Source organism: Xiphophorus maculatus, chromosome 9 (genome assembly GCF_002775205.1).
Source record: "Xiphophorus maculatus strain JP 163 A chromosome 9, X_maculatus-5.0-male, whole genome shotgun sequence".
Classification (NCBI taxonomy): Eukaryota; Metazoa; Chordata; class Actinopteri; order Cyprinodontiformes; family Poeciliidae; genus Xiphophorus; species Xiphophorus maculatus.
The window spans coordinates 19,733,882-19,747,322 of NC_036451.1; the positions used below are offsets into that span (position 1 = coordinate 19,733,882).

The 13,441-nt window shown below is 38.9% G+C and overlaps 1 protein-coding gene across 1 annotated transcript; it reads right to left on the bottom strand.

Moving 5' to 3' along the window:
* Nucleotides 1–4,595: 4,595 nt before the first annotated feature.
* On the bottom strand, nucleotides 4,596–9,863 carry fstl3 (follistatin like 3). Its single transcript, XM_005795710.2, has 5 exons — nucleotides 9,608–9,863; nucleotides 9,096–9,281; nucleotides 7,430–7,645; nucleotides 5,976–6,197; nucleotides 4,596–5,892 (listed from the first exon to the last, which is right to left on the bottom strand). Exons 1-5 carry the CDS (start codon nucleotides 9,675–9,677, stop codon nucleotides 5,840–5,842), a joined length of 747 nt encoding a protein of 248 aa, XP_005795767.1. The 5' UTR covers nucleotides 9,678–9,863; the 3' UTR covers nucleotides 4,596–5,839.
* Nucleotides 9,864–13,441: the final 3,578 nt, after the last annotated feature.

Consider the following 13,441-nt stretch of genomic DNA (forward strand, 5'->3'; position numbering starts at 1 on the left):
GTCAGAGGATATGGTAATTATTCACATGTTGTACCTGGTGAAGGCATTACACAGTCATGATGTGTTGGCAGCACGTGGTATTTCATTGTATTGATCAGCATTTACCTGCAAGTCAGAGGTTGTACACTTATTGACTACCATGGTAAAATAAATAAAACCTGTATAGCCTAGTTTCACACAAAAAACAAAAGCAAATTTTGAATACATTAATTGAATGAGGAAAATTCCCAGCAAGATTACTTATGGGACAATTGCTAGTACCCCCTTATAAAGTCTCCTTTCCATCACCCTAATCTTTAGCTCCTTCCACAGTCTCTCCTTCCAGTATGAGGCAGGGCATTGGTTGGCACGCTCCAAGATCCAATGCTGCTTTTAGTTACAAGAAGGAAATTGATTAACCTAAAACATAATTTAAAACTAAATCTGCCAGAGGTATCAATAACTTTGGAAGTAAATAGTACATACATATTGGGATTAAAAGTGTACAATGTTTCAAGGCAAATCGACTGATCACCTTGGGATTAAATCTGATAGTTTATTCACATACTGTGGTTTACCCCTAAGCCACAGGCGTCAAACTTCAGTCCTCAAACTGTCCTGCAGTTTTTAGATGTGCCACAGGTACAAAACACTGGAATTAAACGGCTTAATTACCTCCTCCTTGTGTAGATAAGTTCTCTAATGTGAAATTGTGCAACACAAAAGACAAATGTGTGTAAAAGCTTCCGATGGTGTTTGCAGATTGTGGTACTGTTTGATCAATAAGCAATATTTGCATTGTTGAATTTAGGCTGTGGTCTTTGCCTGGTGGAGGTACTGTGATGCCGTGGGTCTGTGTCTCATTGTAAGACCTGAAAAATAAGTTGGACTTTGAGTTTCTGGGAGAAAATAAAAATAGGTCATCATTGGGCCTTTTCAAAATAATTACCCAAAACATATACCCATATCAACTCAGAAATGTTCAACCAGAAAAGAAAATCAACCCTTTTCATGGCCATCTGATTTTTCCATTAGAAATGAAAAGCAGTGTGTTGATCAGAAGAGAATATTATTCATGACTCAGGACAAGCTGGAGACTGTGCACAGAGGATTGGTCAAAGATTTCTCACTATGTGCTCCCGACTTGTTAATATGTTAGAAGAGAAGACTAAGTGCTTTCTTATTGGCAAAAGGGAGTTTGCAGAAAGGGTTTGGCAGAAAAGTGACTTAATAAAAACATAATTTTTTTGTTGTTGGAATGTGGAATGTTTTTATGTAACTGCAATTAAGCATTTATTCATTTTAAGGGTTTTAAAGACTTTAACCAAGTGTGCCAATAAGTGTGTGTAAAGCATTAAAAATACCCGGAGCAGTTCTGCTGCCTCAGCATTTATTTATTTTTTAAATGTTTATCTTACTGTAAGACAACAACCATTTTCATAATATGCACCTCCAAATTTGGCAAATTTCTTATTCCAGAATGTGTTCATATTAAATTCCTGTGGGGTTTTTACCCTTTAAACCGTAACAAAAAAAAATCCCTCTGGTTGGTGAATTTACTGTGCGGATCATGGAGGAATTTATAGATGGTAAAGATGTCAGAAAAGTTGGCTTTAAATGTTTTGAGTACATGCAGCAGAGCACTACATAAGAATGCAAAAATGCCTGTGATCCATTTTGTATTGATCAGTCAAAAAATAATTTAGTCTTTAACAAAACAAGTATTTTGCAGCTGCAGGCAGAAGTTGTTCCCCGACCACAAAAATCCCCTGGGTCAGTCTGCAATCATGTCTGCATGCCTGATGACAAAATTTCACCATTATGTTTGTGTTGTGTTACTGGCATTGGGCAGCTTTAGAAATATTATTCTGTCATAATGTATCAGTAGGACAAAAAGATTTAAAAAGAGGCAATCTCATGTATTTTACAAGTGTACCACAGCCCCTTGTTGGCATTGTGTTTTGCCCCTTTCGAACTAACAAAACATCTAATTCCATTCCCAGTGTAATAAAAGGGTAGTTGGACAGGAATATAAACATCTCCCTAAAGTTGAACCAGATGCTGCTGAATTGGCTTGAGTGCAGGGAGAGTTAGGAGACAGAAAAACAAGGGAGGTACTGTACACAGAAAAGTGAGTCAGTACCCAGTCCTCGCCATAGAGAGAACAAAAAATGATTCCCAAGTTCCATTGCCCTGCATTCCCTCAAAGTCTAATCCAGAGCGAGGGGATATCCCTGAGGAGACAGGGCAGGAAAGCTGGATTAGATTCTCAGCAGCCTCTCGCACGACGCCCTGACAGGCTTCTTGGAGAGTCGACTCAGCGACTGCAATCACAAGACTTGTAACCACCGCACACATATGCTGGCAGCATTTGGCGAGCTGTTGACGCTTGATCTCCTTCAGGGTGTGAGATTGGACTTGTTTGACTTAAAGATACGGAGTGCTATACACAGCACATTTCATACTGTTTGAACTTTTCCGTCTTCTGTCACATCACAACCACACAATCAAATGTGTAGAATGAAGTGATGAGAACGAGAATTACCTCAAGCTTATTCAGACTGGATGACTGTGTTTGTGAACATCAATTTCCCCAAAATTTGCACTTGAATTTAGCTTGGGACTTTGAGTGGACCGTTCAAACATATAAATAAGCTTTAATCAAAACCATTCCAGTGTAGCTCTGGCTCAGTGTGTAGGGTATCAGGATCTGTGTGAGTGTTTGTGTTTTTTATGCGAGTGTGTGACCTGTCATGAGCAGAAATCTTTGCTTGGAGATGGCTTCCACCTGCTTCAGCCTGCACACTTTTGGTTGGTGTGGGTTTTTAAGGAGCTGTCAGATGACCATTCAGCGGCTGATGCTTCACCGCCACTGGTAGAGAGTCAAACTACTTCCAGAGTTTTTAAGCAATTTACTGTTTCTATGATCTCCTTGTTCCATGACTCACCCTTCGTTTTGTACACCTCACAGGTTGGATTCCCAATGGTTCCTTGCCCATTGCTGACTCCAGTTCTCCCTAAGATTCAGCTACCTCTGTATCCTCTCTGTTGTCTTCTTCTACTCCACCACTTTCTGTCTTCCATTGGCTGCTCTCCAACTTACCCAGTTCAGGGAAGAAATGGATCACTCACTACCTAATCGGTAGTGCAAGCTACCCCTCATTGAATTTTACCATTCATTTCTTTGCACCATCAACTTCATTATTCTTGGTCATCAACTAATCTCCACTCTTTCCTCCTTGAGAACTCCCTTGAACCAGAAGTTGAGCTCTCAGTGTTTGAACATTTCTGCACTGACTTGTAAAATAAGTTATTCTCTTTTAAGAACTGCTATTGACTGTGATCCCGCAGGAAACTACCAAACATCATGACACAGGGTTGCTGTCACACTCAAAAAGGAACAGCTCAGGTTTTCTACTGTCTCTAGCAGATTTTCTTCCCTTTACCGCTGAAGAAAGGCATTGCCTGTGTTAAGGGAAATGTTAAGTGTTTGTTTTCTGCCATACTTAGAGGTTTGCTCATCAGCCAATTATACTGCGCCAATTCACAACACACATCATCTCAAAGCACTTTTACAAAAAAAGGTAATTCTAGTTCAATCATACGTACCTTCTAAATGATCCTAGTTATCAAACAAGGCATTAGGTTCAGTTCATTATTCAAATTAGTTTAAAAAGTTTTCTCTCTAAGGAAACCCAGCAGAATTATAGATCACTCTAAACCAAATATATCATTTCCATGCAACACTCTCCCACTTGATCCCTGGCTCTCAGCTTTTCTGATTATTGCGCTCCTTGACCAGTTAATCAGTGTAGAGGGATGACCATATCATGAAGGTTTACAATTCTCTGTGCTCTATGAGATGGCTTGATATGTTCTGTATTTCTGACATGTGTGATGTGTTTCTTGATCTTAACTGTTTTGTTTTTGTAGCAATCATCTAAAGAGTTTATTGAACAGCTGTATGTGTGCACTTTCTATACCCAATATAAGTTTATTTAGGGGTATTCAAGAAAACATCCTACATAATAACAGAATAGAGTAGAATAGAGGGATGCGCAACATATTAGTATCAGCATTGGTATCATCTGATATTATTCATGTTTTTACATATTTGTATAGGTCCGATAAAAAAACTGCGCCGATATGAACAACCGATATTTATTTTTAGCTGTTTCTGGTTGGGGTCTTTCCCAAAAGTGTTGAAATATATATTGATTCATATTGATTATCGGCCATAACAGCAATATTAATATCGGATATTGATATCCCAAAGTTTTGTATTTGTGCATCCATAATATAATATAATATAATATAATATAATATAATATAATATAATATAATATAATATAATATAATATAATATAATATAAATGTATCAAACTTGTAAACTGTATTTGTAACAACATGTATCCTTTTCCATCCTCTGTATAATTATGCAGTATTTTGTGATGGTCTGTCAAATTAAAATCCAATGAAATACAGTGGGATTTGGGGTTTGTCGTTGTAAGATAACAAACTGGGGAAAACACTGTATTTTCATACTTGCGGCCATTGTGTATTGTCGTAAGATAAAAACAGAAACAAGATGTTCCCATTAAAAATAAGACACTTGCTGATAAATCACAAACTTTATGAGTCTTTTAAATGTCAGTACAAAAATACAAAAATATGTTGTTGCAGTCATCATTCAGATTTCACAGTAGATACACAGGTACATACAGAAAAAGGCATATACTTACAGAGGGATCATTAAAATGTTTCACAGTACCCATCAAGCACTGTTTAAAGCATTCTGCCATCTGCTTTGAGTTTAGAAGATTTAACTGGACCGTTCAGTGGTACGTGTTGGTATGCGCAGGTTTACCAGTGTCAACAACAGCTGAAGACACTATAATCAGATCTACTGAATTGGCTCAATCTGTAGGGCATTCCCAGACAAATTAAATTTTCTTCCAAGTCAGATGGCACTAATAGCATTTTTCTGTCAAGTCGGCACTTCAAAAAAAGAGCCCAATCAAAATCAAAATGGCAAAACAGCATCTGGGCAAACTTGCCCCAGATGCTGTTTTGTATGGAACTCTAAAAATGCACTGACAAAATAAAGCCAAGCAATAAACAGAGTAGGTATTGTAAATGGCTGGGGCTTGTAGCAAAAAGTCGACAAAAAAAAAAGAAAAAATAGGCTGGTAATTTTAGTCAGCAGCGGGTGGCCAATAGCTTGGACCTGGAGTAAGAATAACAGTGTGTGTGCTTGGAGGAGGAGGGGCGATGACTGTAATGACTGTTGAGGTTTCTTAAGGTTGAGTCTCTTCCTCTGCACACAAACTGAAGCTGAATTAGATACAACAGCACTGCAGATGTGCTTTTTCTTGGTGAAATGAAGCCACACTGACTGACCATCAAGTGACATCACCTCTCTAAGCATATTGGCTCTTGGGTCTTCAACCACCACTATGGAAGATGGTCTGTGTGGAATGGGGACTATAAAATGATGTAAAGAAGGTGTGAATACCAAAGTCTATGACAGCTAATGTGCCTTTAACAAAAACAATTAGCTTCCCCAAGGTTAAATGAATTAATTATTGGAATAAAATCATAAATAGAGTTTTATACCTTCTCCAATAAATAGTATTGGTAATCTATTTACAATATGCACACATCTCCCAAAGAGCTCATGCCAAGACACACATTTATCTGCCTCCCACACAACAGGGATAACACAATGTGTGTCTTCCTACAATCTTTCTGTGCACAGTGAGGAGATTGGAAGTGATTGTCAAACTCAAGAGGTCATCTTGGGAAGCTGGAGGTGTGAAATTTCGGTCGATCGACTCATATCCTGTGGAAGAAAGAAATTCTACACGGCGTTCTCCTCGCTGGCCCTGAATTTGTGAGAGTTCCGAGGTGGACCTGGAAGAAAAAGCCGGATCAGAATTGAAGTGGCTGCAGCTGTCACTACATCCAAGGCAGCAGACACAGAATCCGGGTCTTACTGTTGCAGTGGCCATAGTGGCGGACTCCTATGGAGTGTCCGAGGAAGCAGGTGGCCCTGCGGAGGTGGCAGGCGCTCTGATAGGTGATGTTGTCGTTGCCACAGATCTGTTGCTCGGATGTCACGGGGCATGGCGAGGTGCGGCACATGACGCAGTGGGCGCTGTTGGTCTGGTCGGTCACACAGGTGTGGGTTCCCGGACACACAACATTGGAGCATGACTCTGGAAAGAGATAAAGGAGGAAGTTGCAGCGTCAGAATTTGAAGGACAAACAAGTTTAAAGAGGATTCTGAACTAGATCTTAGACAGGGGTTGGTTACTGGTACTAAGGCTTACATGGTTATGTTTCCAACAGTGGACATCTTATTTTATGGCTGCTAAAAGGCTGGTCAGTGCTTGACTGTTATTTAACTAAAATAATGTAGAAGACTGGCATTTATTAGACTTCTAATCACAGTTAGCAAAAATGATGAAATTGGGTTTGGTTAGCCTTCTTGAACAGCAGCCACATTTAAACAACATTAAAACATAATTAGGCATCTTTGTATGGATCTCAAAATCATCTTTTTTTATGTGTACAAATTTACTTCAGGTGTATAGTTACAACACTGCCAACATTTTCCATCGTACTGTGATTAAATTTGTTCAGTGAGATGCAAGAGAAAGTGTCATTATGACCAGAGTTTTATCCAACTCTAAGGATCATACAGCATAATGCAACAGCTGGCTGAAGGAAGGCTGCTTACACTTGATGCTACTCTTGCTTACAGAAATTACTCATTCAGATGTCCAGAAAAATCTTCTGTTGCGACAAACTAAAGAAATCCCTAAAAGAATTAGAACAATGATTGAAAATTTTAGCCACCTAAAAAAAGTTTTCTCACAAGACAACCTTAGAACAATTAATTGACTTGAAAGCAACCAGAATTTATTTCTACAACTCAATGCTTCCGAAGTGGATTGAGACTCCACTTTTCCTCAACAGTCATGGCACAAGATGAAGAGATGCAGAAAAAAGTAGATAAAATATTTTATAGTCTTTCTATTGTATAGAAATCTGAAGAAAGACCACTGCATATGGAAATAAGTGAGTCAGGAATTAGAAGTATTTATGTGTTTCTAAATTTCTAAATTGATTTATAGATGTAAAGATTGTCAATGTCACAGCAGAACGTCAAAAGACCACACATGAAACTTAAAGAAATGTTCCAGGGGTTAATTTGCTGCCTTTGCAACAGCTTCATAGACAAATTCGAGAAAATGTTAATGAATGTTACATTGCATTTATTTGGTTCTGATGATCAATACCTTAAATTATTTAATCAGTTATCAAAATAATTCATCCGGTTCTGCTTTTGACATAAGGAATTAGATCATGTTTACAATTTTGTTAGAAATCTTTAGTTTTCATGACACACTGGTGACTTTTGACCTTCCTGCAAGATATTGCTTACTTTTGCACTCTCCCTGATACATGACTTCCAGGTCTGGCTGTCCCATGCAGCGAGCCATCAGCAGGGCACACTCATCCCTGTAAGACTTGCCGTCGCTGCCGCAGACGGCGTGCTTCCTGGGAATGTGAGAGCAGTCTGGAGAGCACACGCACTGAGGCCTTCCCATTTTCATCTTGCAAACCTTCCCGGGACTGCATTTGACTCCCTCGCATGAGTCTGGGAAAAATAAAACAAAAAACAAAAAAAAACAGAATGTGCATCAATGTAATGTTGTTATATTAACAAGTCTGCAGACATGAGGTGGTGTTTTCATCCAAAAGAAAGTCCAAATGTGGGGCTTTCCCTGTCAGCGGGACGATTTTCACCCTGCACAATGTTTACAGTAACCACATCTCTTTATTGACTGTTGCACACAAAGGTGTCTCGTCTGGTGGAATGCAAGGCCGGCGTGTTTTCATAACAGAACTATGTGCAGGGCTGCACACAGACTGGCTCTGAGCTCCTGCAGGGAGACGGCGGGGGCTCTGAGGTAGACTGAGTTCAAATAGCTGTCAGAAAAGTTTACTGGCTGACAAATGAGGAAGCCCCCCCAGGCCCTCCTAACACTCCATATAATGTCAGTGCACAGGAGGAGGTGCAACCCTATAGAACGCAGAGTCAGCATTAATCAAAGCCCTCAGGACTTTTTAGACTGAGATTGGCTTGATAAGCTTCTGAGGAGTCCTGCAAAGAATCACAAACGTATTTCCTGTCGCTAGCTGGACCACTTCGGGGTCCAGGATAAATCCAAAGTTTGGTTCTTGTTCTCAGGAACCCTCAGCTGTAACTTTTTAGTTGTCTAAGGTGTCGCGACACATGATTATGTTGATGTACTTGTACCGAACTGACAGGGTTTTGTTCATTCAGAACTTATGATACCAAATGCATTCCTCCTACGATTTGATTCCCAGACATGGGCTCAGAAACAGGAATTCCAGGCTGTGGGACTCTTTTTGTTGTTTGAAACATACTTATGTTATTGCAAAGTGGAGAGAAAATTCAAATAACAGTTTTTTTTCTTACTCGTTAATAACATGATTTTTAAAATATGTATATACAGTACAGACCAAAAGTTTGGACACACAGTTGTGTCCAAACTTTTGGTCTGTACTGTATATACTTAATTAAAAACTGTTCTAAGGTAAAATGAGCTTTTATACATTTGCAGGTGAATTTGTTATTACTGACATTTGACACAAGCATGCTTGATCTAAAGAAAGTTAGCTGGAGCTGATGAGAGTAACGTTTGAAGTTTATGGGAACAGTTGGAGCCATCCAGGTCTGCATTTTGTTAAAGAGCCACATCGGGAACTAATTTCCAAAATTTTATAATACAAAAAGAAAAAAGAAAAGCATTTTATAGCACAAAGAGGAGAGTTTTATTGACTAAAATTCTATGTAGTTTATCTAATGCTGCCAGACTTGCAATTTTTAGTTTTATTTCATATTTCAGCACTCATTATGTATATACATAAATTTCAATGTATCTTTCAGGTTCATTACGACGCTTCACATTTTTCTCAACATAGTTCTCTGAAGTAATTAATTCAAATAATTTATGTTAAACAAAAAATTCTTTTGTTTTCTGTTTTATGAGTGGCAGATTTATCATGGATAATTTATTTACCTCTGCACGGTTTGCAGGAGACGATACCCAGGAAGCCCAGAAGGCTGACTTCATTCAGCGGCAGGCTGGTGTTGGACCACGCCGTGTCCAGGCGACCCCCATCGCAGCACTCCTCTCTGCTCACCTCTCTCATCAGCACCATGTCACACCGGTGATCTGGACCGTGCTGCAGCCAGCACATCCCCGCTGAAAATAGTTCATAAAGAGACATGTCGTAAAAAGAAAAACCCAAACATTTAAACCGGCATCATGAATGATGTTGCACGTAAAATGTATATTCCGTATTATTAAATAACTTTCAATCTGTCAAAGGAGTAGTCTATTTTTTTTCTTGTCTATAGTTTTTATGTAGTACAATCTAAAAAATGACTTTGAGGTGATTTTAACATACGGGCTTCTGATAACATTGTTTTCTGTTTTTCACAGAAGCATGTCTTTTATCCTGAAAGACAGATTAACTTTATAAAATATGTTTTCACAAGTATAAAAAAAAAACAAAACAGGCCACTCACCATCAACTGGATTTCTTCCAATCTGACACAGAGAGAGAATCACGACCAAAGCAAATATCAAACACCCCATTGTCTAAGCTGTCAAAAAAAAAAAAAAAAAAGGTTTCTCCAAAAAGACAAATATCAGAAAGCGTCAGCAAAAAGACGTGGTGTTCTTCTGATGAACAGAGCAGATCTCTAAAACTTCACCCAGCTAGTAGTTTCCCCTGAAGTGAGTGGATGTGTTGTGGATAAGTGATGTCGTTCCCCCTCTGTATAAATATTTAGCCCAGATGGAATTATGCTGCTGGGATGGGCGATCCTCTCAGCCAGTAATAAGCCAGGGCAGGACAATTTGACTCTGACTCAATTTCCAGTCGGGAAATGATCCATGCCCTCCATCTCCAGGCGGAGGAGCCCTTAGGCGACCTCACAAAACATTTTGATAACACATTAGACTCATTTAGGTGGAGGAAAAAATTGGGTTTTTTGTCTTTTTATGGAAGGAATTTCAACCTTTTGTGTGTTTCAGTGCATAATACTGAAAGGACTTTATGGTTTTATTCTTAGTTGACTTCTCAGGGTTATTTTTTTTCTGTATGCCATTCTTCAATATTCTGTACTCCACATTTATTTTCATGCTGTAGCTCAATTCTTATGGTGCCTTGCTAAAGTATGATTTAATACCTAAACTTGTCTTGTGACGTTACAAGGCACTGGAGGGAAAAATACACATGGCGTTGCTGCAATTTTTTAAATTTAAAATCTGAACATAGGAGATATATTTGTACTCAACTCCCTTTACTCTAATACGTTTCACTAAAATCCAGTGGCTCAAAAAGTCACCTATTTATTACAAAAGCACTCCTGTGTGTAATTTAGTCCTAGTGTTAGCCATTTTTTAAGACTTAGATGTTTCTTAGAGAACATTAACAAACAAATATCACAATGACGACAAAGGGACACAGCAGACAGATCAAGGATAAACATTATAGAGCAAGCAGAAAGCCAGAGTCACACTCACTAAGAATTCCTGTTGGATAGTGCTTCTTTCCCCCATTGTTAGGCTTTTGTCACATGTGGAGCGCACATGCAAACATTAAATATAACGTGTACTTTGCACCTGTCAGCTAACGGGACGAGCGTTCGTGTTTAATTCAACCCATCTGTTAGAGCCTCACACAACAGGTGACTGAAAAATAATCTGTATTACCATTGTGTATGAACATCTGCCCTGGACTTCCCTGCTCCTGCACTCGTTCACCTCCCAACTCTGCAGCGTGCAGTGATGACAAACTTATGTGAGTCTTGCCCATGTGTCTATCACTGGTTTTAATTTTCTGCTTTTAATGCTCCCTTCTGATCTCCGCAGAGGCAAATGAAGGTAGCATATGGTGCAGTATCTGTGTTTTGTGAATGATTTTGGCCTTCTTCAGCAGAGATCCCCAGGGGGACAAAGGAATGCTGCCTGAGGTGGTGAGGACGGACGAAAAGACAGAGCGGTGAGCGAAGACTGTGGGTGGCCTGCTTCTTCTCTGGGTCTCTGGCAGATCTGCTCAGTTCATCATGGTCTAGGTAATATTTGTTAAGATGTACAAATTAATGTAGCATGGTTTTTTTTTTTTTTTGGCCCAACCTCAAAATATAAGACTTTTTTGAGACGTTGTCATGTGTCAGTTTGAAGACATTTAAATATATTTAATTTGTATATCAAGTAGCATTAAACACATCCAATACGTCGCATCTCGCATGTTACTGACAAAGTTATAGGCTACTGCACGAGTCCCTGCTGCCATCTAGTGGAGGGGGCTGTCATGCACAACAGCGAATCCCAGAGCATCAGCTGACATTGGCAGACGCTAGCAAGATATTTCCATGACATAAAAAGAATATATATAAAAAATTATAATTCAAGAAATGACGTGTAGAAACATTGATAAAAATATTATTAATAATAAGAATACATTTTAACAGATGCATAAAAATGTGTTAACATAATTCAAAAAAGTATACGTTAAAACATGTTGCTCGGCAAATTAGTAATAGCATTAGGTTGAGCATTATTAGGGTTAACATTTACTATATCTCTCTAATGCGTGAAATATAAAAGTCTGAGTTAAATTTGACAGACATCCTAAGCCCCTTCTTTAAAAAGGAGCTTAGGATGTCTGTGACCTGAATAAGAAAAAAATGCAGTACTTGCAACTGTAAAATAAGAAGCACATATTTAGGTCACCATATTTTTCCAACAGTTGCAGGACTATATTAATCCAAAAACAAAACAACAAAATAACTTACTGTAATATGCTGTGCATGTCAGTTCACCAAACTTAAGCTTAAGTACAGTTTACCTAGGCAAAGTAACCCATACTGAATGCATTGTATGGATATGTATTTGGACTTTCTAGTGCAAGGGGGCATCGGTTTCCATTTCTCACATTACTGAGTTGGAACCGTAGATCACCAGTGCTAAACATACTTCATTTGCTTCTCTGAAGATTATTCTCTGCTTCTTTGGATTTGGAGGGTTTTCCTCCTCTGCTTAGTTGGAGGAGTACCTACATGTCCTACAGATGCTTTGAAGAGAAGGAAATGCATTTATTCCAATACAGACATCGAGTAAAGCCAACGGTCACATCCAAACAATGAAAATAGACTCAGATGTACCTCTGCTTGTTACAACAACTATGAAGATGTATTGGTCAACTAGATCAGGCTCTTTGTATTTATTAGACAGAACGCCTTAGTTGGGAATGATTTGCCCCTCAGTTGACTGAAATTCTTCAGAGTCTGCTGCTGCCTTCGATGTTTCATTCTCCTCTGGTTTTACATTGAAGAGTCTATTGTTGTTTTCTGGGTGTTGGGTGTAGTAATCCTTAAAGTGCAGGTAACCCAGATTTCACAGGCATGGTGTGTGCAAATAATCTGAGCAGAAGGTTACCCTCAAGTACAAGCATGGATAGCAAAAGCATTATGTTGATCTTTAAAGCAAATTCAATGCAGCAGTTGCCATGGACATGGTTTGTGTCCCTTTCTAAAGAGCATAAACATTTGTGTTGTGTGCTGCATCATCAATGAGATCTTCAGAAAACGGATGCATGAAGAAATCTACTGGATTAATCAGTAACAAACTCCCTCGCTGAATGAAAAACAACTTTAAATATCACTCTGCCAAGGGTACAAATAATTCTGGGCTTAACTGCACATATTTGACACAAAATGAGGATGATATACACTGAATTTTTATGGCAGATATTTAGTTGCAGTACACCAAAAAGTCCACATGAGGGTGCTCAAACGACGTTTCTCAAATTCCTTCCCTTGTTGCCAGGGTTTATCTTAGGTTGCCTAAGACTTTTGTCTACAGTCTCTGAAATATTATGTATATGCTATTTTCTTTTTGTTTGATAAACACGACTCTTTTGTTCCCTTCTCGGACCTGATTCAGTCCGATTTCTTCAACAGTGACATTTTTTCTGCATTTGCATCTCATCTATTTGACATTTTCCAAAGTAAAGATCTTGCACTCCCCTGGGCTAATCAAGAATATAAAGCATCTGGTCTGTTTTTATAATTACTTTCGACAAGTCGGAGAAGCAGAAATCACGTATTCCTCATGTCTAGGCACTTGTTACCCATCTTAAGCCATGTTGTTTAGCACGTCACACAGCTAAACACAGTCGGGCAGTGGTAATTGCGCGCCTGCCCTAGACTGGTTGAAAGCAGCTTCATCATCTATCCACTCAATTTACTCCTAATGTGTGTTACTGATTGAACCGGCAATGAGGGTTGGAAAAGTGATGAGGGCAGAAAGAGTCACCCCTTCAGTTGTTCTGCGCTCAACTTTCCTCCTCC

What these genes read in the sequence shown, in the direction of transcription:
- fstl3 (XM_005795710.2), bottom strand. Translation starts at nt 9,677, where the DNA reads ATGGGGTGTTTGATATTTGCTTTGGTCGTGATTCTCTCTCTGTGTCAG. An exon ending in CTCCTGCAAACCGTGCAGAG is followed by an intron (nt 7,646 to 9,095) that starts GTAAATAAATTA and finishes TATTTTTCCCAG; the next exon opens with ACTCATGCGAGGGAGTCAAA. An exon ending in CCACTATGGCCACTGCAACA is followed by an intron (nt 5,893 to 5,975) that starts GTAAGACCCGGA and finishes TTTTTCTTCCAG; the next exon opens with GTCCACCTCGGAACTCTCAC.